General features: G+C 40.1%; 1 protein-coding gene and 1 non-coding gene across 4 annotated transcripts in view; both read right to left on the bottom strand.

The window, feature by feature from the left end:
- PPP2R2B (protein phosphatase 2 regulatory subunit Bbeta) overlaps positions 1–27,933 on the bottom strand; it is a 291,119-nt gene that overhangs the window by 102,598 nt on the left and 160,588 nt on the right. For 2 of the 3 annotated variants that reach the window (XM_053665949.1, XM_053665951.1), the window contains exons 3-4: positions 6,465–6,562; positions 3,427–3,592 (exon numbers count right to left, since the gene is read on the bottom strand). In XM_053665949.1, coding sequence (XP_053521924.1) covers positions 3,427–3,592; positions 6,465–6,562 — 264 coding nt within the window. The remainder of the gene's footprint in view (positions 1–3,426; positions 3,593–6,464; positions 6,563–27,933) is intronic. The other variant, XM_053665950.1, reaches the window with a different exon arrangement.
- LOC119061416 (small nucleolar RNA SNORA36 family) lies at positions 14,465–14,594 on the bottom strand. Its single transcript, XR_005084776.2, has one exon. It is a non-coding gene; the product is annotated as a small nucleolar RNA SNORA36 family (small nucleolar RNA).

Raw genomic sequence — 27,933 nt, 5'->3', positions numbered from 1 at the left:
CTGGCTTGTCCTGGGACAGCAGGTGGGGGTGCCCTTCGCAGGCACTTTGTGTCCACATGCCAGCCCTCCCCTGGGCCTGCCCTCTTTGGATATTCTGCTATATATGGGACTGTGACAAAAATGAAGCCTAGGCTGTATTTATATTGTCACTGGATTAGCTGCTGCTCAGCTGTGACTTAGAAGAATCCAAACCAGTGACTTTTAACACCAAATACTTTCAACTGCTTGGCTTTGCCATTCATCCTTCCCAATTGTAAGACAATTCTTTCCTTACATTTTTTTCTAGTGAATAATAAATTGCTATATAGAGAAACAGAGAAATCATAGGCAAAGCATAAAGAATTAAACATCACCTATAATTTCTCCAGTCAGAGACAATCATTGTTAACATTTTGTTAACAATGTTAACAAATCCTATAGACCCTTGTAGGATTTTTTCTATTCACTTTATTGGGGGAGAAATAAAAACCTATAATAATATTACATATTTACATTTTGTATTTTCTCATTTTATTTCCTTCTTTATTATACAAAGGGTATATATAATTGTAGAAAAAATGAGCATAAAAGTAAAAAAAAATTAAAATCTCCCTCAATTCCACTAGGCAGAGATATCTATTACGAAAGTTTTACATATGTCCTCTCATTCTGTTTCTGAGTGTAATTATATAACTGTTTTAAATAGATATAACATTCATAGTTTATGAATGTTTTTTCATAATCATAATATCTATTCTTATAAATATATAACTTATAATTGTGAGAATTTAATAACTAAAGGTCTAGGAATGGAAGATTTATTAGTAAATTATAGAAGAATCATATGGAATTTTAGAAGAATATTTAACATTTAGGAAGATATTCCTGTTAAGTATTATATTGTTAAATAAAAAATCTGGTTGCCAACCAGTTTACAGAATATATCACATTTTTGTTAAAGGAAAAAAACCAGATTTATCCATGCCTCTTTGTTGTTTTCTTTGAAAAGACATTAACAATGGTTTTCTCTGTAGGGAACCCTTTTATTATCTTCATTGTGCTTCCCTAGTTTCTAATTTTTTAAATAATGAACACATAACCCTTTTCATAGTGTGTATACCAAATCAAATACACATTTCCCTTCTCATCACAGGTAGTAAGACAAAAGCAGGTAAAGCACTGTTCTCATCCCGTAAATAATTTCAAGGTCTAGATTCACAATTGAATGCTGGTTTTATTTTTCATTAAAAATGGTAAAGTTGGAAATATATTCTAGCCGATAAGCACATTTTTAAAAAGATAATTGATGGTTAATTCAAGCCAATTCCCCATGGGTGGGTTGCCTGGCGTCATTCTGGACTTTATTATCACACATTGTTTCTTGACTCCCTATCTTGAAGCTTTATGCATAAAAAAAAAAAAAGTCCGAGGAGCATGTAGCTGTACTATGAGTGATGACTTCTCTTTCTTCTGGCTGCCTCTGAGTAGTTGATCATTACTTGTGGCAGCTTTTAAACACGAATCTTATCATTGATCTTCATTTTCTCTTTTATACGGTAATTCCAATTGTCTGCCATTAATTTTCGCATGTTAACCTATTTGGCTTAAGGGGAATTCTCAACCTCAATATTAGGATACAAAAGAAAATCACAGAAGAACATGAAAATTTTTCTTCTAAGAATCATTTGGAGATGCATTTGGCATGTGAAGTATCAACCCAAATGGGAAGATAATATCCTTGTTAATAAAAAACTATTTAAAAACTCAATTAACAGAACATTATACTATATAATTAATCTTCATTGCATTTCACTGATTTTTCCCCAACCTCCCCATGAAGGAGTTAACATGTCTTTGATTTTTATTATAATAATCAATAGGCTAAATTTCATAATATAAAGTAAGCTAGCCATAGCAGATAATCAGACAGTTTCTCTTCCTGAATTAATTAAGTCACACAAAATTATCAGAAGTCTTTTTTTTATTCTAAGCAGTGTTGAATCTGTAGAGCCTTGGAGTGAAACTTCAACAGCAAAACTAAGAGGGGAGAAACTGAAACAAATTCATGTGGTTTGGCTTTCAGGAGACAGGGACAAAAAAACAGAACAATAAGTATAGTTGTGGGAAAGAATTAAATTACTTGGAATCTAGAAAAACAGATGAGTGGAAACCTGGCCACGTCAAGATAAGCCACACTTGAACAGCTCTAACCTGGCTCTTTCAGAATGGTCATCTTTTAGATTTGTACACTGGCTTTATATTTGAGGGATTTTTGGTTTGTATGCATTAAAAAATCCCCTTCTTTTTTATAAAATTAAAATAAAATACATTGTTAAAACTTTTAAAATAAAATGATAAACTAATTTATAAGTCACCCCATAATACATCATCAAAAATTAATCATGAAAACCCTTTAGGTGTGTTTCATTTTAGTCTTTAAAATGTTAATATATATTTGATCATATTATATACATAGTTTGCATTTTTTTCACTTGGCATATGAACATTTTCCCTTTCTTCATAAATGTTGGGAGGAGGCAAATAGCAATCCCTAGCTTTTTGATTTCTATTGAAATGGACACTACTCATAGACTCACACACAGGATGAAGTGAATCACTGTCTAGCTGATTTGCTTAAAAAAGGATGTTTAATTTTTACACATTAATCCTCTTACTTGTTATGCTATTCAATTAGCACCCATTAATATATGATTATATTCTAAACTGTTTCTAGCATAGATGGCTTCTTTCAGCAAGGGCATTAAGAAATTTTGGGGTAGGTAATTCCACTGTATAAGGGCCTCCCGAATTAACACAGAATTTGACACTCTATTCAATTCCCAACATCTTCTCTCTCTGACCTATTTATATCAATTCTACTGAAATCAACAAGTGGTGTTAGAAGAATATAGAGGGAGAAAGAGAAAGAAACTACTTTTTCATCAGCTCTTTGGTAGGGTCCCTCTCTCTTCTGAACTTGTCCTGAGAGAACTTGATTTGGTCAGAGAGACACAGACATATGCTTTAAAAACCCCAAAATGCATTCAGGGATTAATAACTTCTATTCATTAGGCCAGACTCACAGGGATGCAAATTTCCTGAAATGTGTTCCTGGAATAACATCCAATGAATCTTAAGAGAGGAAGTCATATTACAACCACACCTAGAAATGATTTGCATTAGTTGAAAACTGCAGTTAAGGGTGCTCAGTAATCCAGTCAGAAATTGGTGATATTTAAAAAGAGTAACTGCTGTTTATGGGGACCTACTCTGGGGCAGGCATTCTGCCAGGCACCTTGCAAATATTGTTCTGAAGCTTTTTGACAGTCTACAGGGTTAAAAAGGTTAAAATTGAAATCTCTAGATTTCTCTAAGAGAGATTGAAATACATGGTTTGGCTGACTGAATCCCTACAAATACCCAACAGGCAAAGTCACTTGCACGTACCATTAGTAGACAGAAGGAAGTAGGCTGCATTCTGCTGAGGGAGCCATCTGATTTTATTGATTTTTTCTTCTATTTCTAAACTCTTCAGGTAATCGAACTCGGGTTCATGGCTCTGGAATGTGCTGTAAACATTGTATTCACCCCTACGATGAACCTGATTTTTACTCTGTAGGAAGGGAAAACAAAAACACCAAAGATGAAATCATATCAGCTATCTGCAAATTCACCAATTTCTTTCTTTTCTTTTATATTTTGAGCAGAATCATTAGTGGTGGGATGGGCAGGCTTTGGCAGTATGGGATGAGAGCAAGACTCTGATCATTCCAAGTCTTACCTTAGCTCAGAGGCCTCCAAAGCATCTGCTCTTGTACCTGTGTTGGCAACTATTAGTACCTCCAATATATGTATACTTAAAATTATAAACATGAAATTCTGTGATAATATATGGTACACATCATAACATATACCATAGGCTAGAAGTTAAAAGAGGACATAATTCTATAATCAATATACATTTTTAAAAATCAACATAACTAAAAGTTCTAATATTTTCTTTCTGCACCCTAATGGATATCTTCAATGCCCTTTGGTGGGAGCCATCCCACACTGATGTCCATACATACTTTTTTCAAACCCTTACAAAGAGGACAAAGCTATAGCATCCATGTCTTTCACTGGCCATTTAAAAATCTCACCAGATTGTTATAGCATCTCTGAGAGGTATGCAGAGCAGGGAAATAAACAAAAGAGGCTCAGAGATATCCTCCAAGGTCACAGGACTTCTAAATAGTAGATTTGGGCATCAGATCTTTCCCCCACCCCGCCCCTCTTTTTTAACTTGAGTAACAAAACAGACAGAAGAGAAGACATCTGTTTCACTGGGAGATGAGGACACTTTACTTCTGGCTTTCCTCCAGATCTGATCATGCAAAGTGCAAACAGCAGGAGCCAAATAAATGAGAATGAGAAGCAAGAGAAAAGGGTTTGCAGAAAGGGGCAAGAGAAAGAAGAAAGGTGGAAAGAATGAAAGGGCATGAAACAAAGAAAGAGAAGAGAGGAAAGAGGAAAGGGAGGTTTTGTTCCAGCCTCTGAGAACCAGATACCAAGAGTGTCAAGAGTTGGGATTTGGAAAACTGTGCTCAAAAATTCAAATCCAGGTCTTTTTAAAAGCTTGATTCTTGATAAAAGGCTCAATTTTTAAAAAGTTATATTTCTGGGTGGATAAGAACACCCAAACCCAAATCTCAACTTCCCAATGGGTACTAATATACCCAGGTGTTAAATATGATTAGAGAAGGCCCTGAGGTTTACTCCCACAGCCAAGTATCCAGGAGAGTGCATCTTGAGAAGTCTTTCCCAGGAGTAGCAAACACACCTGTCCTAGGTGCTGTCACATGGCTGTTTCTGAGGTTCACTGTCTGTTTCAACCCTAAGCCTCTCCACAAAGCTAAACACTTAGCTGCATGTTATTATGCCAGACATTTATTTATTTATTGTTATTAAACCAAACCACCCTTCTTTGGAAAATATGTTTCCTTCATTCCACTAATGAATCAGGTTTCCCAGAAATTGCAGTCCATTAAAATAGGTGAAACCTGTGTATAGTGAATGGAAAAACCTGGATCAAAATATTCCCAGCAACATGTTGTCCTGGATAATTTATGCTAAATAGTTTCTCCAGTTCCTCTTTATCATCACTATGAACTTAATTGGATTTTTTAAAAAACTGAAGACAAAGGTTTGAAAATCAGTGTTAAGAGAATTTTCAATGCTGACATACTTGTGACTAGCCTGCTTACTACAGAGAGAGCCAGTCCACCTTAAAGATAAATTTATCCAAGTGCTGATTTGGTACCATCCAAATCAAACTGTCAGTGTGTGCAGTATGTGCCAGACCAATTAGCACTCGGCAGCTCTGGAAAAGCAGGAAAAATTCCAGGTCACAAAGAGCTATTAGTTCCTGCTTGCCAGCCACATTTCCATGTTTCCAGGGCCAATGGAAAAGGCTGGGTGCCTGATTTAATGTTGAACACTTGAATTTATACAGAACCCCAAGGGACTCTGATGCCCTTATAGAAAATAATTGCAAATAATGTGCAATTACCAGATATATCACCTCTAAATGAGGCCTTCCTTTTTTTAAAGGGAGGTGGAACATAAATGGCTTTGAGGCACAAAACAGGCTTTAAATTGCTAGGGAAGTCTCTGGTGAGGCCTCTCTCCTGCACTGGGCTTCCCCCTTTGATGTTGCTCTGGGTGAATCTCAGAGGCAGTTTAGAGCAGATAGGAGAATTACTAGAACACAGGCTGGCTTGCCTGAAGCTCCAGGACCTTGCCAGGGGAGGCCCAGGGAATCATATTGGACCACGACTCTATGCTGACAAAACAGAAGCAGATAACGCACCTGCCGCCCCTACAACCCAATTTATATGAAAAAGAGAAATAATCCCTAATGGAACCCAAATCCCAGGAAAAAATGGGCTGTTAGAGATTCAGTGGAAATAAGAATGCCTGCTTGGAAAGCATACAGCGTTCAGCTCCCGGGATCTTCGTGTCACCTCCAGTGAAGTGCGTGCCCCTGTATTACTCAGATGTCATTCTGGGGGACGGCAGTCCCTCTGGTGGGGCGAGCTATAATTTTCTTCTCTGCTGACCCAAGTTGTCCCTTCACAGCTGTTGGCAAAAAATTATTTTTCCCCTACATATTCTGTAGGAGAACCTGACATGAGGGGTATTTAATTTTAACCACTCGAGGATAAATCTCACTCCAAAAGGAGGAGTTATGCTCTAAAAGCACCCATGGCATTTTGCAGCTCAGAAGAGACGTGCAATACCCAGGTTCAAAAAGATAAAGCCATGCCCAGGAAAGACTATTTTCAGGTGCTTTTATGAACTGGAGACATTAACAACTTTTTGGCAGTTTTTAGCTTGCTATCCAAGCACCAAGGTTAAGAGTGACTTCTGAGGATTAAGGAATAGTAGGAGGCCTCCTTTAACAAGGGAAGAAAAGGGGCATTTTGCATTCACTTGCCACTTACCTCCTGCTCTCGTTGAAATATTACAACCCGACCCCCCTTGTCCCCTGTTGCTAGTAATTCTCCCGTGTGGTTGAATTCTACTGTAGAGATAATGTCAGCTGAAAAGAAGAAGACAAAGGCAATTTAAGTAACTGCACACTTACTTTGAAATGATAGATAATAGATTTACTTTTCCATGCATTTAAGGGCTTAAGGCTTTGTCTCTGCAGTGGAATTTACAAGGGTTTTATTTCAAGTGTCACTACAAGTGGCACTTGGGAAAGTAAATTTCCTAGAGGCCCACACTGCTCTGTGGTCTCCTGAAAAATCTGTTGAGAACAAAAGGAAAAAGTACATTCAGATCCTTTTATTTTGGGCAAGAGAAAACAAATTTCTTTAAGTCTCAGGGAAACTGGCCATTTTGTTTGATAATTTCAACCAGCCACAGAGCCTGTACCCCCTTCCTGGACTTCTTGCATTTCTCTTTCTTCGACACCAAAGAGCCTCCCCAAACAGGTTTCAGTGGTGGCTATGCAAATGAGGGCTGGGGACCTTGATGAAGCCAGGCTAGGATGCCTGAGGCTCAGACATGAAAATTCACTGGCAACCTAAGCAAGTTGGAAATTCAAGAGAGGACACCATAAATGCTCCTGCTTGACCCTTGCTCCCTCTTTTTTGGTGAGCCCAACACACCTTTCTGTAAGAGCATGGCTTTCTTCCAACCCCAGGAGAAGGGGTTGAAAAAACAGGATCATGAGGTCAGAGTGGAGAGGGCAATGTGTCCCTGTATTTCCAAACAGAGAAAATACACAGGCCCCAGGAACTCAGATCACAGACAATTGCTGGAGGAATGCCAGCCTGCTAAGTCTTTCTTCAAAGATGGTTACCCCCAGAGAAATATAGACAGGTAAATTACCTATGATTGGATTTATTAGGGCTATTTTTAGAAAAATGTCAGAGGTTAATTATTCCCCTGCAGGGCTCCAACAATTGCTACAGAGAGTTCAAATAAGTTTTGTTTTTTTTTTTTTTTAAAGAGGGCAGGGGAATTATGATTGTGGCCTTTGATAGAGGAATGTTCTGAAGATTATGTCCATGTGAGGATGGCAAAAAGGGGAAACAGTGAGCTGGAAAACTAAGGCAATTGCCCCTGAATAATTCACATCTCTCATCTTACTTTAATATCATCATTTCAGGATATTCTTTATATGCCTGATTTGTTCAGGTAAGTAGTGCACGATTCTCCACTTTGCGCCTAATAGTCCTTCTGCATATGTGAAAATGCTCCTAACAGTCATTCTTTGTGCAGAAGGAAAAAGAATATGGCATTAACCATAGTCACTTTCAAGCTGGGTGCATTTAAAAGAACAATTCATGATTTCTCATTTGAGCCTCTTAGCTGACTGGCCTGAGGAACAGCAAATTCAAAGCTCTCCAGGGCCACTAGGTAAATGGAGTGAAGGAAGCCAGGAGAAGCAGAAAGCTCGTGTTCCCTCTTAGGGGACTAGTCACCACTCAGTTTAAGACAACTTTGGCCATGAACTTTTGCAAGCATTGCCAGATATTCTGATATTCTTAAAAGAAGTTTGAGGCTCTAGTGTGGCTTAAGTTGGTTGGAATATTGTCCCAGAAACCGAAAGGTTGAGGGTTCAGTTCCTGGTTAGGAGTATGTAGGGGAGGCAACTGATCAGTGTTTTTCTCTGGCATTGGTGTTTCTTTCCTGCACTGATGGTTCTCCTCACCCCTTTCTCTCCCTCCTTCCCATCTCTAAGTCTGTCCTCAGGTGAGGATAAAAAACTGAAATGAAATAAAGAAGTTGGAAATTCAGTTGTTTATGCAATATCTCTGAAATTTTATATATGGGCAACTAATTTTTTTCCAGGCCAGGATATTAAAAAATATATATGCCTGTCTATATTTTTGGCTGAAGATGGTGTGTAAGTCACCCACTTGTGATGTCTGATCTATAGTCTTCCTTCAGAAAAGACCACTCCATTTCTTATTCAACTGGAAATCTAATCCATTACCATAGGAAGAGCCCTCCAAATGAACAGTACCCTAAGGAAACATGAAGTTGCGTGGTTATTTAGTTCCAAAGGTAAGTTCAGAAGGCCTATTTCTATAACAAGAGCGCACTGTGGAAAAAGAAAGCCCAGCAGGGCTGGGAAGCCGACGACCTCCAGTGAATTATTTGACCATTTCTCTTTGTTACAGTTTGTGCATCTTAGCACAAAGGAGGGACGGTGGCTGTTGGATGTTTGAAGTCACCTCAGAACACCCTGCTTGAAAAGCACTAGAGTTCCAGGATACACTCCTAAGTTACTGCTTCTGGTCTTTCAGTGAGTGGTTAGTTAGCACTGAGGTTGTTTACAGAGCTTCCTGACTTGGGTGCAACCTAAGGAAGAAGTGGCTGTTTCTTTTACCATCAGAATTCCATCTGGTACTAAGCAGTGAGTCAAAGCTCTCAAACTGATGAAGATATGCACACCTTCCAGAGAAAAGGGGGACTGGGGAGAGGTGACAGGGTGGTGGGGAGACTGGCCTGGGGGTTCACAGTGCCACGCTCCACTCTTCTGTCTAGGGCTAAGATGCTGTTTACAGGCCGCTGACATCCTCCCTCTCAGCGGCAGTTCTAACACAGACTCTGTAGTCCTGGGTGGGCTTCAGGGTCCATGTATTAGGAACTAAAAGATGGGCCTCTCCTTTTGGTGAAGTTGGTATCAGAAGAGTTAATAGCTTTTCCCAAGGTCAGCTTCTGGCTCAGTTTCCAAGAAAATGTCACTCCAAGGGAACCAAACTCACTCTCTCAATGATGCCATAACACATTGTCTTTTTGCCCAGATTCTCTGTGAAAATGTTTTCATTCTCCCTTTAAGATCCACACAGGTAAAAACAAGGTAGGATTTTTTAAAAACTCAATAGTTTTCAGACATGAATCTGTTCATTTATTTAAAGCACTCATCACTGCACAGGATGCATGAGGCATCCTCCCAGACTCCATGGAGAACACACACCGAAAGGCTTCTGCCCTCCAAGCCATTTCAATGAAAACATGCTCTACTCCTCACCCTATCACACCCCGTTTCTGCCATCATCTTCAAAAATAACACATCTGCTCTCCTGTACTCAAGCTTCTACCAATGATTTCTGCCTGCAGTATCTATTTTTACTCACTATTCCCTCAGCCTTTATAAAGAAATACATTTTCTTTTGTAATTTGCTAAATGTCTTTCATACATGTATGCTGCCCATATTATTTAAAAATTGTTAGAAAAGACCACTGGGCCCAAATACAACAATACCTATAGCCCCTACTATTAAAGCAACACCTTTAGGTTAAGCATTGTCTCCAAGGCCCTTCTTAAATACAAGTGTTGCTTGGAAGCTACAGCACATTTTAAATCACAAGGAACCATAGATATGCACAGAGAATTTTGGTCATATACAAGAACAAAAATTTGTATGAAGGAAGGAGAAAGATCGAAGGAATAATGCCTCCTAGAGAGTGCATGTCCAGGTAAGATACTGCAGTGGGGTCCTGACCTAACACGAAGGCACCAGGTATGGGGATTTGGAAAAGACAGGTACTGGAAAAAGAAAAATAATCAATATACACACATAAAGTAGGAGTCAGGCTCCAGACTAAGTCACATGATCCAAGCCAGTATTATTAGAACTCTGCAGTATGGGGCCTCAGACATGATCCCAGATAATAAAAACACCCCCCTTTTCCCAGCTGTTATCATTTTTTTGTTCTATGTTGACCTCAAGAATCTTGTAAGAGAAAGGATGATGGGCACAAAGGATTCTGAAATTCCTTCGTCCCCTTGGCAAGTCCTTATTTTTATTTTAATCCTGCCAGTCAGTTGGTCTGCATGTTAGGTTGTTTATAACTAGCCATTGTCTCCCTCCCTTCAGAGCACTTGCCATTGCAGCTCAAGGTAAAGCCTGTTTTGAACTTTCATGTTTCCTGCCTCATTTATCATGTCTAAGCCAGTAGGTGTAACCAGAATGTGTTACTACCCCATCAATCTCTGCAGATCCTCATCTATGACTGTTTAATAATTGATGCAAAACTCATGAATCATCCCAATTCCAATTTCAAGATACTAAAACTTCTGATACAAATTCTCTTGGGTTCGCATCATGCTGTTTGGTACAGCAGTTTAAATTGGAAAATTTAGCCTGCTTAAGACAAAACAACTTTTACAGAACCAGAATATGGGGAAAGTAAACTAGCAAAATTAGAGACGACAACTTCATCTGAAATCATAGTCAACAGGAATCAGTTCATCAAATTCAACATGATTTTGGCCTTAAATGACCAGTTCATCTGATCCAATTTTATTAAATGCCCAGCCTTTAATGCTGTTGAACAAAAAAACTATAAACACAGCATTTTCCCTCTGTTCTGTAGACTTGTGGATCAAGTGCATGTCTTTGACTAAAAACAAAAACAACAGGAGCCAAAAGCAGGTATAGAGGCCAAATGTAGTTAACGTAATTTTTAAAGGAAGTAGGACATTTGCCCTGTTCTACATCTATTTGTGTTGATTTAATTTGCACAAGACGGTGGCCCAGTAACCCCATTTCTACTTCAATGGGCTTGGCTAAGACCAATTTTTTTCTTTTTAAAAAGTAATCTCACCATCCAACAAAGGTCCCAGGTTGCTAATTCTGTACATGAAGTCTCCATTTATCTGAATAATAGAAACTGACTCAGCCAATTCTATCCATGTGATGGTGAGGCGGAAGAAAGAGGGGTCCTCTAGCCTATGCCCTAGCTGCCCACAGTACCATGCTCAGCTGGAGTCTGTGTACTACCAGGACACTGGGCTGAGGCAGGTCCCTGGATTAGAAGGCCATGTATAATTCAAGGTGTGACTGTTGTGACCTGTATTATAGCACAGTGACTGTTGTGACCAAATGACTCATTTGAAAGTTAGAGAGGACCTAAACCCAAACCCTCTGAGAGGACAAGATCTTACTGAGAGGTTACTAGCATTGCCCTTTTCAGCATCAATCCTAGGCAAAGGGATTGAAGTGAGAGAGTAATGCAATTCAGCCTTCAGAAGCCATTAAATATGTCATCTTTCACCTAAGAAACATTTGGTAGATAACACTAGAAAGTCTTCTACTCTACTTGAATCAGCTGATTAATTCCACCTACTCATACCTGGCTTTCTTCCTGATGGTCAGGCTGACTCTGGGCAGGGTTCCCTGTTTCTTCATCTAGACCAGGATATCAGCAAGGATAGAAAACAAGTTTCATAGCAATGACAATGGTGGAATGGCACAAATAGTAAGTTTGTGTTGAGAAGGGTTTGGAAGGTCCCTTCCAGCCTGAAGTGCCATGACTAATCAGCGATGGGCCCTACAGTAAGGGGAGGTGGCATGGCTGTCCTTTGTCATCCCTACCCAGGAGCCTCTAGCTAGACTGGCAATGACTTTGTGGATTAAACAAATGGGATTCTTAAACTTCCCAGGGTGAATTAAAAATACTCCTATCATTTACACTGAACTGTGAATTCCTTTCTGGATTCTTTCATGGTCCAAAGACAGCAATCATTTCCTTAGAGAAATTTTTCTCTCGTAAGTTTTTGATAACTGAAATAGTGTGTTGGAGCATATTTTCTACCAAAATTGGAGGGAAAAAGAAGTTTGATTATGGTCGAGCAAGATATGCCCATGTACTGCTACTGGGATTGTGCCAAAATGGCCTTGCTGATGTTAATGTGTAGTAAAGTTTAAAGGGGAAGCAGGCAATTGAAGTGCATGTAAGGTGACTGCAATTTTGTTAACATATTTTTATTTCAAAATATATTTTAAACTGGTAAAGTAATATATATCCACTAAAACTTCCATCAATACCAAGAAGATGCTTAAAATATAAAATGAAATTTCCTTCACAATCTGACTCCCCTGGACACAAGTGCTAATTCCTATAAATCCACAAACATTCATAGGGAAAAGGTCTTTGAGGGAGAGGCCAAAATGATATTACTTTGGTGTAGAATGTGGGTGGTTTGTTTATTTTCTTATTCTTCTTTAAAAAAATTTCCAGTATTTTCTAATTTTTATTATGACCATAAATACACAATTTTGTAAACAACTTTAATTGGTTTGGTTTTTTAAACTAAAGAAGAGATTTTAGAATTTGTCTGAATGACTTTTTAAACTTTTCAAAAATTTTTTTTAATTCCCACATGGTAAAATTCATTTATGGCGGCGTACAATTTTATGGGTTTAGACAAATGCACAGAGATGTGTATCCACTACCACCATCATGATATAGAACAGTTTCACCACTTCAGAGTGGGCCTTCATATTGCCCCTTCATGGTACATAATTTTTCAAGAGAAATACAGTTATAAAATAAAGTGAGTTGACAGGAATGTAAGAGTTTCTGAATGTTAAAAATGTGGTGCAAATACAGACCCTCAATACTACTGGTCTCTACAGATATGACTTAACTCAGTTTAGGGCCAATGGTCATTTTCTTACTACTCCAAGTCAGAGATTTTATTTTTTTAATCTTAATGCTTAGATATTATCACCATTCTGTTTTTAGAGTGGTGGAAAGCTCAACTTATCAACACACTTTTGCCAATCACAAACTAGGTTTATGCATGAAGCTCTCTGCCTTTTGTCTTTAAATGGGACTATGTTCGAGTCCTTGGTTCAGCAGCATTCACTTCTTAGCTTGATCCTATTTCTCTCATTCCTTTAGCTTGGTCCTGGTGACAGGAGTGGCAAATAAAAAGTTCTGAGTAATGATAACAAATAGACCTAATCTTGCTGACCAATTGTGATCTATTGTGCAAAGCTGTTTATTAAGAAGAGTTCTGAGGTCACAGCCGGGCTTGATGGCAGAGTGTAGTGATCAATTAGTCATATATGCCCCTGGCATGGAGGTTGGTGGCACACATGATACAGGCTTGCTATCCTGACCTTTGGTGAGTAGTACACACTTTCTGATCCAGACTTACTCCTTTGTCATCCAACCAGTGTCTGGGATTTAGATATTGAATCCTTTTCCTTTCATTTGAATACAATTAACTCTTTGCATAGTGGTCTTAACTTGAACCTGGTGGTGTACTCCTTCTATATGAAAGAAGAGAGGTAGGTAGAAGGGTCCAACAGCTCCAGGTCCCCAGATCTTATCACAACTGCTCCTTTCGATTTAACCACAAGCACAATGTTAGCAAATGGGCATAGTTTACATGTCAGTCTGCCCCTGTAAATCAACTTCACTAAGGGCAGGTAATGTATCGTACTTTTAGCCAGAGCCTTTTGACCTTGCCTACCTCCTACTATAGGGGCTGAAAAATGCAGATAATTGCTTCCCAGCCTCCCTTGTGGCACTGGTGGCCATGTGACCCAGATCTGGCCAGTGGAGCATGTAGGAACGTCTGCTGGGGGACAAGGGAACAGAACTTCTGGGAGAGATTTTTCTTCCCTGTGTAAAAGGAAGAAAACAAGTAAGGGGATCCCTTCTGGCCATACCAACTGCTCCTTGCTTCCTGCCTCTATGTGTGGTTATGTGTGACCAAGATATGTGAAGTCATAGAAGCCATCATGTGACCATGAGGAGATTTAAATCTAAAGAGTTTAAAAAGCCAAGAGGCTGAAGTATGACATGGAAAAATAGTACAATGTCTTCAATGATAGCACTGAGCTACAAAAACCTACCTTAGAGATAGCCTATATTTGGGCTTGTTAAATAATAGATAATCTAGTTTCAGCTATTGCTAAATCACAGGTTTTCTGTTATTTGCATAGAAATGCACACTAATATACATGTATTTCCATCTTTGTTTTCCTCACAGCTTTTTGCATGGGACCAGATTAGTGTTGCATATTGAATTGGAATATCTGTGCAGACTCTCACATGCACGTTTTCACTTCACTTTACCACCCAATCAATTTCTTCTGCACTTGCCTGGTTCCCAGTACAGGCATCAAGGTGGTTTATCTCCCTTTCACTGTGTGGAAATGGTGCATTACTTTTTTATTTTTGTTTTTGTAGGCTATGAGGTAAATGAATAGATTAGTGCTTTCTATCCAAACATCTCCCCTAGCCTGTATTTCATCGTCCCAACGTGGTGCATTACTTTTTAACTACCCAAATATGAAAGCAGATTTTTGGGATAGCATGCCCCCCCCCTCTCAATTAATCATGGTGTCCATCATAAAATTATCACTTCAAAGGGACCTAGAGTCTTGCCTTCCTTAGGAGCCAAGTTCTCCCTGGTAGTGTGCAGGAAGCCCACCATGCTTGCTGAGCTGTGAAAATCCAGATGGTAGGAAGCAGGTGAGTAATGAATGCCATGCTGTTCCCATTAAAATGCACACAGCTTCCCCATGCTGACCAAACTCCAGCACTAACTGGGTTTGCGACAATCCAGGCCATGTGGGTAGATGGAGATTGCCTTTCATTCAAAACATGTTTCTGCAACAAAGAAGCTGGGAAGAGAGAATTTTCCCATAGTTGGAACAAAACTTGCCTAAAGGGCAAAGGAGTTTTAAAATTTTTAAATCATCTAAGTACAGAAAAATCTAGTGGGAAATTGGTTGCAGTCCAGACTTGCCTACTAACCATAAGCCTGTGAGGCTTACAGTGGGATCTGCTATCAAGGTGTCTGCCATCTGCCACCCACTCTTTCAGAAAGCAGAGGAGTAATTAACTGCTCAGGCAATGCAAACTCTGCCAGTCGTTTGGGTCTATTACCTACACAACATGGGGCATCTACCATTGACCCCTAAGTCAGTGGGACTTCAGGTCCAAAATGGGGGATCTCATCACATCTGCAGGGGAACAGGGGCTCTTGGGCAGGCAGTGTGCAGCCCAAACACACTTAACATGGAGTCTGTTTGGCACGCCTTTGGTAAAAAATGTCGTGGTGCCAGATGCTCTGAGGCCAGTGAGGCATGGCATCTGCACTGTGGAAGCTAAAATTCCCCCCGTCTGTGGGCTGGCTCTAATATCACTTCTTTAAGGAAGCCCTGCATGACTTATTCCCAAAGCCAGACAACTCCCCTCATGGTGCAGGCTGATTTCACCAGCCCTTCTCCTTCACCACAGTGATCGCCCCTTACCATCACCACTCAGCCCAGTGGTAACAGAATCAGTTTCAATGCCTTTCTCAGTCTTTGAATCATAAACTCCATACTGAATGTATTCATCATTGAGCCCTCAGTGCCTAGATGAGTGTTTTAAGATATAACAGATGGTTCTTAATTATTTTTTTCTTTAGTAGATCATTGAATGAGAGCCAAAGAGATCTCATATCAAAGTGGACCAATGCATACAGACTGGTTTCCCTGAACAAAGTACCAAAGAATTAAAAAATTTATGCTGGTTAAATACAAAAGAAAATATTTTAAGGGGTGCCAGACAAGGGGAAATTCTTGTTTAAATGAGTATTTATGACTTGAGAACTAGATAGATTGATCAATAAATAACAGGTTTTATCCTAAAAAGCCTTTGCAGAATTGGCAAGGAATTAAGGGTCATATGAATCACAGGGACAGAAAAGAGCAGCTGGGCTGGTGAAGAGAGGGAACTAGAATATGGTGCTACTTGGGAGCAAGCATGGTAGTGGCAATGAGACAATTCAAAGTGTATTAAGCAAACTGTGTTAAGCAAATAGGCCTATGATTCCAGGAAACTCTTAAATGGGCACCTATTTTGTGGGTGTCATTGGGCTGGGTGCCAGAGATATGCTAATAAACAAAACACATCTGGTCTTTGCCTTCAAGGAGCTTTCAGTATGGAGACTTGGAATTTATGATAGACTGGGATACAGTACAAAATGTGGGGAGAACAGTTTGTTCAAAGACCTTATTATGAAGTCTTTCAGCCACAGAATAAGAATCCCAGTTTTGATATATGGAAACTCACCCTATGGAATCTTACCCATATCCCTGAAGTCAAGAAATCTCTTGTATCTTTAAAGGACAAATTGAACACTAAATGCAGTATGTCCCCTTGCTAAACTCTGATGGGCCTAAATAAATAAATGAAGAATACAGTAGAAAAGGATTTGGATTTTCTTCTCTAAAATCATGAAGTTTCCATGCCAGACAACATTGAGATGCTGCTCACAGTCTGCCGGTACTATGCTATGATAGTTTTTCAATGGTTTTAGCAAAGAAAACAGAAAGTATTAGAACCAAATATGCCACTTACAATTCTATGAATCACTTAGTATTTCTCCCCCTGTCTGCCTTTATCTTTCCATCCCTCCCTCCTGCCTTCCTTTCCTCACCCTCTTCTTTCTTTGGATGATGTGGATGTTTTAAAGCCCTAAATAAAATAGCCTACATAAAGTAGGTAAACAATAAAAGGTAGGATAAACTATTGTTGATTTTCATCACTAGCCAGACCCTACCTTTAATAAATACTCATTAAACAAAAGTACGACATCCTTACTTTTTTCTATTCATTGAAAATGGAATATTTAGATAATTATATTTCTTTCATGTTCATGTAGCAGTTTAGATACCCACAAATAATATAAAATGTAGAAAAATCAGTAAAGACTAAATGTTAACAGACTCATTCATAATTCCATTTATTCACTCAAATACTCACTGAGTGCACCTGCTATGTGTCAAGTACTATTCCAGATATTGGGTAAATATCAATGAATAAAATAGGCAAACTATCTGTCCTTATGGAACTTACTTGTGGAGCAAAGACAATGAATGAACGTGATAAATTGCATCATATGTTAGGTACTATGGGAAAAGAGTACAGCTCAGAACAGGAGATTAAGAGTGCTGGAAGTAGGAGGGATGCTTAGATTTTAAAGCCCATCCAACCACAGAGAAGATTGGAAGGAGATGAGGGAGCTTACTACGTAGGCATCCATAGGAAGAGTGCTCTAGAGACTAAGGGGAAGACCCTAAGAGTAAAACATGTGTGTGTCAGCAGACTGGGATAGCTGGAGAGTGCAAACAAGAGGAAAATGATGTAAGAGATATGAGAGATTCGAATAATACAGTCTTGGGGACCATGCACCTTGGCTTTTACCAAAAGTGAGATGGGCAAAACAATGTGAAAGTACTTAATATCACTGAACTGCACACTCAAAGCTGGTTAAAGTTCATGTTATGTACACATTTGGTCACAATTTTAAAAAGTGAGAACAACTGAAATGGAAAGTTGTGGGAGGGTACAGAATAGAGGAATGGTGAAGTCTGGCATTTTATAAGCACTGGTCTGGCTGTTGTGCTGAGAACAGGCTGGAGAGGGATGAGGTAGGATCAGTGGTGGTGCTGAGATAAGCTGGGTGAGAGATGGTGGTGACTCGAACCACAGCATTGGCAGTGGAGGTAGAGTAGTGATCAGACTCTGAATACATACTGAGAGTTGACGCTACAGCACTTGCTGATGGACTGATTATGGGGTATGAAAGGAAAAAATCAAGGATGATTTCAAGGTTTTTGTCCTAATGATTTGCATGGTGGAATTGCTGTCCCTGAGATTGAAAGTTTGAAGGTGAAATGGTGTTTTGGGGAAAAGACCAGACATTCCGTTTTAGGCATGGGCAGTCTGAGAGGTTCGAAGCAAACATGCTGAGTAGACCATGGGAAATGAGAGTTCAGAGTCCAGGAGCAAGCTCTGAGTTCAAGATACAAATGTGGGAGCTATGAGCATCATTTCAGGTGGTATTTAAAGCCATGCGACTGTGGGAGATCTCAGGGAGTGAGTGTATGAAAACAGGAAGGGAGGACAAAGAGTTGAACTTGGGGGCACTCCAACAACTGAAAGGCTGGGCTAAGAAGAATAATCAGAAAAAAACAAATAAGGAGCAGCCCATGGGAAGAAAAAAATAAAGAAAGCTTGATGTCCTGGGTGCCCAGTGGAATGCAGAGGAGAGCGTGACCAAGCGTGTCAAACACTGCCGAAAGGTAGGCAAAAGGCTTCTTTGACTTTTGGATTTGAATCATGGAGGTAATCCTTGCCTTTGACTAGTTTCTGTGGGAGGGTCGGGGTGAAAGGACTGAGTGGGTTTCAGAACAAATGGGAGCAGAGGAACTAGAGACAATTAGTACAGATGACATTTCAAGCCATTTTGCTGAAAAGAATAGCAAAGAAATGAGGTAGAAGATAGTAAGGAAGTTGGGCTAAGAGAGCATTGCTATAAGATCATAGAAATGATAGCAGGTGTATACGCAATGAGAAAGTTTCAACAGCTAGGGAAAGAGTAATGAAGAAGAAAGAGAATGGAATTGCTAAATGAATGAATGAATAAATAGACAAATACATATATGGATATATAAACCAGTAACCAGGATGGGTCTCCCATTAATAGCTGAAATAAAATCTGTACAGGTCAACTTCTATCCTCAGTCAAAAGGTAGATATGGGAAGAAACATGCTATTGAAGCCCTATCTTCACAAAATTCTCCAAATATCTAGTAAGAGTTTCTCCCCTCAATCAGTATTTCAGAGACCCATGTGATCACTACGTGCGAAAAACAATGTCTTGGTTTCTTTTTTGTTTTTCCCTTCCTCTTCTCCCCTCCCTTTTCCCTTCCTTCCTTTCTTTCCCTCCCTCCCTTCCTCCCTCTCTCTCCCTCTCACTCTCTTCCTCTCCTCCTATCTTCCTCCCTCCCCCTCTCCCTCCTCTCTCTCTCTATCTCTTTCAGGAAGGACTCTATTCCTTCTGCTCCCAGGACCATTACCTCCTATCTGCCTGCCAGACAAGAGGTTGCTTAGTTGTTTATACTTAAAAATGGTGAGACAGGGAGCCTGACCTCCTTATGGCCTTTCTTGGGTAACTTTCACCATCACTCCCATTATTATTATTATAGAAAGAAACAAGTCTGTCAGAGGGGAAAATATACCCCCCTCTCATACCGCCCTGTGGGAGATTTACTGACATTTCAAGAATAGCCAGACCCAGGTGAGGGTGCTGGGAACTTTCCCAGTGGCTCTCCCTCCCAGGAAGTCCAACTTTAATGGGAAAGTCTCTAGCTGCACACTCCTTGATTAAAGTGGGACTACAGGAGAGGACCATAACTGTCCTGAAGGAGGCTCCTGAAATTAGCTTGCTGTTAACCTAGCCTCAAGATATTCTAGTCTCAGCAGAACACCAGTGTTTTAACATTTAGAAAAGCACAATTTTTCTTCTTCTTCCTTTTTTAATGATTTAGTTATGACTCTCTTCACCTGATATAACTGCACTTGACACGAAGAAATTCTAACACAGGATCAAGAAACTTACTCAAAAGATAAAATCTAATGTTATTTTCTTTGCAAAATGATTCACAACAGCCTTGAAAATAACATGTTCTCCAACTGCTTTTAAAATAGGCAATTTACAAAAACAAATGTTTTACACACATTTCAGGGCCATTTCTGTCTTGGCAGTCTCGTACCTTTAGGTACCATCCATATGCTAATGACCACAAAATTCAAATCTCTAGCCCCCCAAATATGACACTTGTATGTCCACTACTGGGCAAACACTTTGAGCTCCTAGTAACTGTGGAACACTGTGCTGGATCTTGGATAAACAGAAAAGCACAATTTTTCTGTGAGACTACTATTCACTGAATTGGCCTGCTGCATAGCAGACATAGTACTGTGTTCTTTATACATATTCTCTTTCTTAGTCTACATTATCTCCCCATGTATTGAACACCGACTTTGGCCAGGATCTGTGCTTTGTGTTTTATTTCATTGTCATTCAAAGCCATGATTTCAGTATCTTTCCCTATTTCTCCAATGAAGAATGGTGGCTCAGAGAAGTTAAATAACTTGCCTAAGTCTGGGAGACCAGTTAGTTAGTAGTGCAGCTGGGATTGTACCCCAACTCTAATTTCAAAGCCCATGCTCTTGAGATGCCTCCCTTGGGTCTCATTTCTTTTTCCTCTGCCTGCTATTATTTCTTCTCCCAACTCTCTTTCATCTATCATTCCTGTTTTTTTCCTGATCCTTCCTGAAGTTTTCACTCTTAGTTACAAGCTTTATTTCTTAGCATGGTAAAGTGGATCTTCTGGGTTCAACCTTAACTCTTCCTCCTTATCACACACCTGACACGTCAGCCAAGTCAAAATCTTTGGACTTCCTGAGCAAATATGGTCTTTGCTGACCGACTTTCATGGCATTTCAGTCCCCTAAGATATTCTGCCCATTACTTGTACACGCTGACATCTTATTCTAGAGAGTATGCTCCCTGAGGGCAAGATCTTCTTCACTATTTCAGTCTGGGGACTTGGCATAAAAACTTGCACTTAGGAGGTATGCACACAATTCCTCAATTCCTGTTGAATGGCTGTATGAAAAAAAATGGGTGCATGAAAATGTCCAGGCCAGTAGCACTACTCCATGAAGCTTTCTATGAGCCCCCCTGATAAAAAAAAATCCCTCCCTCCTCACAATTCTACAATTCTAACTTTTCATATCTACCTGTGACTCTCTCTTCTGTGCGTCCTTGCTCTATTTTCCTTACTGAAATGTATTTCATTACAGACAGAGCCCCTATTTTACTCATGTTCAACTCTACCGATGAATTACCCCACCTAGAATTTGTTCTCTTTCCCCTCCCTTCCAAGGGAAAATCTAGTTGGAAATTAGTCTCTTTTAGAAACCAAGTAAGGAAAGTTTCTATGTGAAACTTCACTCACCTAGTTGACACCTTCTTACAAGCCATGACTTGGCCTGTATATTGGATTATAGAAATAGGCCAGGTGTTGAAAGACAAATACCATATGATCGCACCTTTAACAGGAAGCTAAACAACAAAACAAACAAGCAAGCAAAATAAAAACAAAGACACTGAAATAGAGAACAGGGGGACAGTGACCAGAGGGGAGAGGGAAGGGAATTTAAGGGGAAAAAAGGGGAGGGATTTGGAGGAACAAATAGGAAGGACACAGGGATTAGAACTAAGAGGGGTGGAAATGCGAGGAAGGTGGGGAGCACGGGGTGGGGGGGGGGGGGCTGGGATGGGAGTAATAGACAAAAAACTGTACTTGAAAAATAACTAAATAAAATTTAAAAAAAGAAAAATGTTGGCAGATGGCTTGAATGTAGTATATGTGTGCTGTCTTCTTAACTAGATTATAAGTTCCCTGAAGACAGAATCATCTTTAACAGATGGCATGTTTATCAGTATCTAGGATCTCATTCTGTGCAGAGCAAAGATGATATAAATGGTCTCCACATAGTGATTTAGGATTTTCATGGGATAGCCGATTCTTGGCCTGTGTAATGCATATGACAATTCTCCCCTAAACTTAAAGTTATGCATGCTCCATTTTTTAAAAATACAGCTTATTTTTAAAAAATCATTTATGACTACAGAGGCTCATAGCCTGGAACATCTCAAACAAAAACAGTCCTGGAGAAATAAAGTACTGAAGCCATTTCAGAACCATTTCCTCCATGCCAAGCACATGGGTGAGAAGTGAAAATGGGGTCATATTTCTATGTCTCTAAGGACTCTATTTTTGTAGACATTGTAAGGACTGACTTCAACAACCCAAGTTACTGGCTTTTGGAGAGCAGAGAAAAACTTAAGGCACAAAAAAGCCAATACTTACAGGGTTGGGCAAAAGTAGGGTTATATTCGGGAGTGCCTGAAATACAGAGTTTATTCTTACAGTATTATTATTTATTAATGGTTGTATTATTTTCCATGTAAACAACAGTATACTTACTTTTGCCCCACCCTGTATTAACTGCAGTAGCAAAATTCCTTTCTCTCCAACCCACATCATAGCCAGTTCTTAACTCTAATTGTGATGCGTTAATTACTTCTTGCCAAGTCCACAGGAATTAAATGTCAACATTTTATCACACAATAAAAGGAATAGATCAGCACAACCCACAATCTCATATTCATAGCTTTTCCTTCACAGTGAAATGTACCAGAAGCTGTCCTGAAGAAGTCTTGGGATAAAACAGCCTTTGGGGAATTTATTGCTAAGGAAATGTTGTGAACCTGGCCTTTTCCTACTGCTCCAATCTCATCTTAAATCATGTCCTGACCCTTCCTCCCCTCCATTCTCACCCCACCAGTTTGCCTTCAATATCTCAAAAATCTAATGCCTCTCCCGACTTCTTCTGGGTCTGGAAAATAAACATGCTATTCTCTTTGCCTAAACTACTCTCCCTCACCCACCTTTCCCTTGGCTAACATCTCTTCAGTTTTTAAAAATTGCTGCTTAAGCAGCACTTCCTGAGTGAGGCCTTTTCAGAAGACATGATGTCTTGCTTTCTACAGTACTACAGTATCCTATTCTTTTCCTCCTTTAAAGCATCTATCAAAATTCATCATTATATGTTTGTTTGTGGGTTGACCGTGAATTTCTACTTCCCTAGAAGACTGTAAAATTCAGTAGGGTTGGAGTCATAGATGCTTTTTCATTGTAACAGTCCTCCTAACTCATAGCCCAAGGTCTGTCACATGGACACACAATCAATTTTCAATGAAAATAGTTTTCTAGAATGTTTGTTAATAGTTGTTGCCTGGTCACTTGGGTTCATATCCTTTTTCTAATATTATTCACACACACACACACACACACACACACACACACGGCTTCTAGTCAAACTGGGTGCAGCAGACATGTGAGACGATGAAAATTTAAAAAACAATGAAACCCTACCTTATTCTTTTCATTCTCCTTCACTAATCCTATACCTGAAAACACACGCATTGTGAAATGTATACACACCCTCCTGATTCTTAAATTCAAGCCCCTGTCTCAGACAGTCTCTGGCCTTTCAATTTGCAGGAAGAAAACACCAGAGCCTGGGTGGGAAGATCTTTCTATGACAAGAAGTCTGACCCAGTGAACTATTTCAGTCAAATGTGCAGTTTGAATTGGATTGACGGATCGCTGAAAAGGGATTTCTGGATTAGATAGTTCATTAGTGGCTATGCCAGCTTCTAGGGCCTGTCGGTCTGTGCTCTGTATGCCTGGAGTTAGTGAAGTGACACAGTGAAGGCTGCTTGAGTGACAGGAGTGAGTCACTTGAGATAATGGCTGGAATAGCAGCTACCCAGCAGCACCAACCATACTCTCAGGTCTAGAATCCCCAAAGTGTCCACAGTTGAAAATGAAGTTTGCTGTCATTTGAAAACAACTTGCTGAGTACCTTCTGTATGTCTAACTGAGGGCACTGTTTGGGGAAATAATTCTAGGAAGTAGTCAATAGCAGTCTTACCCAAACCACAATTTAAATTCCAGCTTCACCACTTACTATCTGGCTCATCTTATCTATATTTCTTAACATCTTGTTCCCCATCACTTACCTACTCTGTAAAGTGAGGAGGGTTTATGCCAAAGATTAAATGAGGAAATTTATGCAAAGCCTTTAGAGTGGTGCCCAACACACAAAAGCATTAAATAAGTGTTTATTTTATTTTAATACTGCTTTATTTAGAAGTAATACAGTGAATGGTTAACAGCATCACTTTAGACATTGGAGAGAGGCCATTCAGCTCTGCCATTTATAACTGACATGCCTTTGGACAAGTTACTTGAATTCTCTGAACCTGTTTCCTTCTCTGGAAAATAAGAATAACGGTACCACTCTGGAGGGGAGTTATGAAGATTAAATAAGATAAGGAAGGCAAGGAAATTCCTAGCACATTATAGACTCTCAATTTATATGGCAATGTGTTGTTATTTCTACAAAGGAATTACCCCTTTGGATCCCAGAGGAGGCAGAGCTGGTCTTCACAACTCCACAGCCCAGGGCCAGATAGCCCAGGGGACATGGGTTGCAGAGGCTGGTCCATCTGACCAGTGGAGCTGGGTTTTTTGCACCACAAAGCTAGCCCATACCAAGTTTTCCATTTTTTAATAAGTTGCCAACATTTAAAATTTGTGAGGTTTCATATATATTTTTTAAATCCAGATGTTTCCCCCTGGCTGGGTGGCTCAGTTGGTTAGAGCATTGTCCTATACCCGAAAAGGTGGCAGGATAGATCCCCAATTGGGGCACATACCTAAGCCGTGGGTTCAATCCCCAGTTAGGGTGAGTATGGGAGGAAACTGACCAATGTTGCTCTCTCATATCAATGTGTCTCTCTCTCTTTCTCTTCCTTCCTCCCTCCCTCTCTCTTCCTCCTCCCCTTCCTCACTCTCTAAAATCAATAAAAATATATACTTAGGTGAAGATTTCAAAATAAATCTAAACTGTCAGTTTCTTTAGAAAAATAAAAGACTGGCACCATTGGCCTGGCATTCCCACATGGCCCCTCCTGGCTGGCTCCTTTGGCAAGGGCACAAGACCTTGAGTTTCCCTCAACTTCTGCTCCTGTGCCCCTACCTTGAGGTTGAATGGCACCTAATCATCTTCCTGAGGGTTTCCTCTACCTCTCTGCTGTCATCTTCAATGTTACTAGGCCTCTGGAGGCATCTGAGTTAGCAGCTGCTGGTCTTGACTATTCTCTGGCATGCCCTGGAAACTGATACCTCTACAAGGCAGCAGGCAAGGACTCAGCCCCTTTATCCACATGGCCTCAAGACACTTGTCTGCACTGGCTAACAAAAAGTGTAGAATGAGTCAATTTCATAGCTAAAGGCTGGCCTCTCTACCGACCCGAGCCCATACTTGAAGAACAGCCTCTCACCTGAAAGTGAACCCATAAATTCACGACTTATCCTGTGTCTTCTCCAGTTCTATTTAATCTGAGGGTAGAGGATACTGGACAACGGACAGTGGTGCTACACAGCAATGCTTTAGAGCCAAATTCTGTAAATATAACCTATAAAATTACCAGTCCCTCAAGATGCTGTTCCTTGGGTGAAAAAATTCACTTTTTGGAAATAGCTTATACATTATCTCCCATCTTGGGAACTCATCTGGGCAAATTAAAGTCTCAAAAAAACCTCTAAGGAAGAGGTTCACCCACAATTCAAGCAACGGGTATTTTCTGAGCACCTTGTATATGCCGGGCACTGTTCTAGGTGCTGGGAATTCAGCACTTCTAGATAAGCCCTGAACTCAGTTAACTTATTTTAGTGTGGAGTAGAGGAAAATGCTTCACTGTGTTTCCAAATGTCTGACTATATAAGGCCCCTGGGAAATACTACTTTTATGCAGTATTGGCAGAGGCCCATCATGATAAAGGAATGACAGAGATCCTCCAACTAGTGCATAACAAAATAAGACCATTTCAGAACTCTTAGAAAAACATAATTTACTTCAAAAGTCAGTGAACCCACTAGGTCAGCCTAAGTTTGGGGGTAAAACCCCCTACAGATTTGGAGAAGGTTTCTGAGACTATCACAAAAAGATTCATTTGACTTTCACCTCCAAAGAGGAGACATTTTTCTCTGCATCTAATACGACCCAGTTGGAAATGTACTTGTTTTTCACTATTTAATCTTCTGCATCACCTACTGTTGATTAGATTTAATTAATTTATGTTTCTAATGGATTTAGAAACTCAAAGGGCTGTAGCAGGGAAAATTTCAGACAGCATCTGGCCACCAAATGGATTGATTACCTTTCCTTCAAAAGTCTTTCAAACATCTGGGGCCCAAATTTGTGAAACATCCAGAAGCTCTTTCAGAGGCCAGAGCCACCCAGTCGAGGGGAAAGAGAGGGTGCTAGAAACAGATACGGTTTGCTTTGACTTCCCAACCAGAACCCTGGCTCTCGCCCAGCATGAATCACATTTTGCTGCACATTGGCACAGTTTCAATGGCATCAAATAGATTGATTTGAATCTACTTTGTTCAGCATAATCAGAAGCCACTAGGCCTGAGCCCAGGCTGCCACCCTGTGAACTTCCTTGGCACTTCCTCCCTTGAGGAAGCTCCCACTGATCATTAAGATGAAACATTTATAGAAAACATTTAGAGAGAAACACTTGGCTCTCATTCACCCAACAAACATTATTGGGGGCTCACTGTGTACCTGGCACTGAGCCACATGCACCTCTTCATTAGCTAGTCTTGGTAACAACCCGACAAGGTAGGCAACCACTGCTCCTCCACTCTCACAGATGTGGCTAATCACTATACAAAAATAATAATTACTAATGTTGATATGAACACTACCAATAAAGGATGTAGAAAGACATGCATGCATGTACATACACGCACACACACACACCAGACAGTCTAAATAAAGCACTTTACATGTGTTAACTCATTTAACTCTCACAATAAAACCACTAGGTGGATGTCACTCTTACCACCCCATTTTACAGATCACAGTACTGAGATCCTGGGAACCCATGTGACTTGCCCAGAGTAACCCAGCCAGCCTTTGTCACAGCCTTCTCAAGTAGGCAGTCTACCTTGAGAGCCTTTCCTGACCACTCCAATTTCCTACTCCTAAGCAATGTTTAGGGGAGACCTATCTGTTAGACACTGTCCCAGGGGATTTGCTGCATTGTGTTCTAGTCACTCACACCTTATGCCACAGGTATTATTATTCCCAAATGAGGAAGCTGAAGCCTAAAAACTAACTTATCATGGTCACAGGGAGAGTTAGGAACAGGGAAGGGGCTTTTCCGGTCTGCCGGGTCCCAAAGACTGTTCTCTGCTTACTAAGGAAAAGGGGTGGTGTGAACTCCATTGCTTTCTCAAAACTGTGCCAGAAAACCTGCTGGACAAATCAGAAGAAAGGGGCACGCCCTGGCTGTTTTGTACAGCCCTGAACACTCCACTCCAGAAAAAGGGAGGATGTGCAAAGAATAAGAAAATAGCTTTGTCTTAAAGAGGTAGGGAAAAGATGTTGGAAATATGGAAATCTCATTGCCTGACTGGTTTTTCTGGCTCAAGTGCAAAGAGAAATGACTGACAACCAGGTAGGCTGCTTACAATAAAAACAACAATGAAAAAGCCTGTATCACGGAGCACCTGAAATTTTCTGAACAATAGATGCTGGCTGTTGCACGGGGAGGTTGCCACAATTACAACCTGCATTGAAAAATCTGTTTCACGCAGGTCCTGTGGTACATGAGTCACTCAGTCTTGCCACTTCTCTCATTTGAAAAACCCCCTAGTTACTTCCATTCTCTCCTTGCCTAAACCTCTGTTCATCACAGCCATGCCATCTGCCTTCTTTGGACCTTTGTCCTTCTTTTATCTTTGCTTAGGACTATTCCAATTTCAATGTCTCCCCTGGTCTGGCTAAACTCTGTCCTCAAGCCTCACATTGGACATCTCTTCCCTCAGGAAGGCTTCCTCAACTTTCCTGTTCTGAGTTAGTGGCCCATTTTAAGTGCAACCTGTGTTTCCTCCTATTTGAAGACTTCCTACAACCCCCTGCTGATTTGTCAGTCTCTTCACACAAAGAGCATATGTTGGTTACTGTTGTATGTATGTACATAACAGGTATCCAATGCATTTTTCATTGAGTGAATGGATACAGGGATTGTGAACATTTTAACATCCTCTTGGCTGGTTCTCCATTTAAAATCTCTCACAACCACACTCTGCATTACATCCTAGAAGTCATTCAATTTCCCGCTAAGCCTTCTTATCACTTCCCTTTGAACAT

This window comes from Artibeus jamaicensis, unplaced genomic scaffold (assembly GCF_021234435.1).
Source record: "Artibeus jamaicensis isolate MK-2021 breed Jamaican fruit bat unplaced genomic scaffold, CSHL_Jam_final contig_432, whole genome shotgun sequence".
Lineage (NCBI taxonomy): Eukaryota > Metazoa > Chordata > Mammalia > Chiroptera > Phyllostomidae > Artibeus > Artibeus jamaicensis.
The sequence above is the reverse complement of the archived record's forward strand: the minus strand, read 5'-3'. Positions and strand labels throughout refer to the sequence as shown.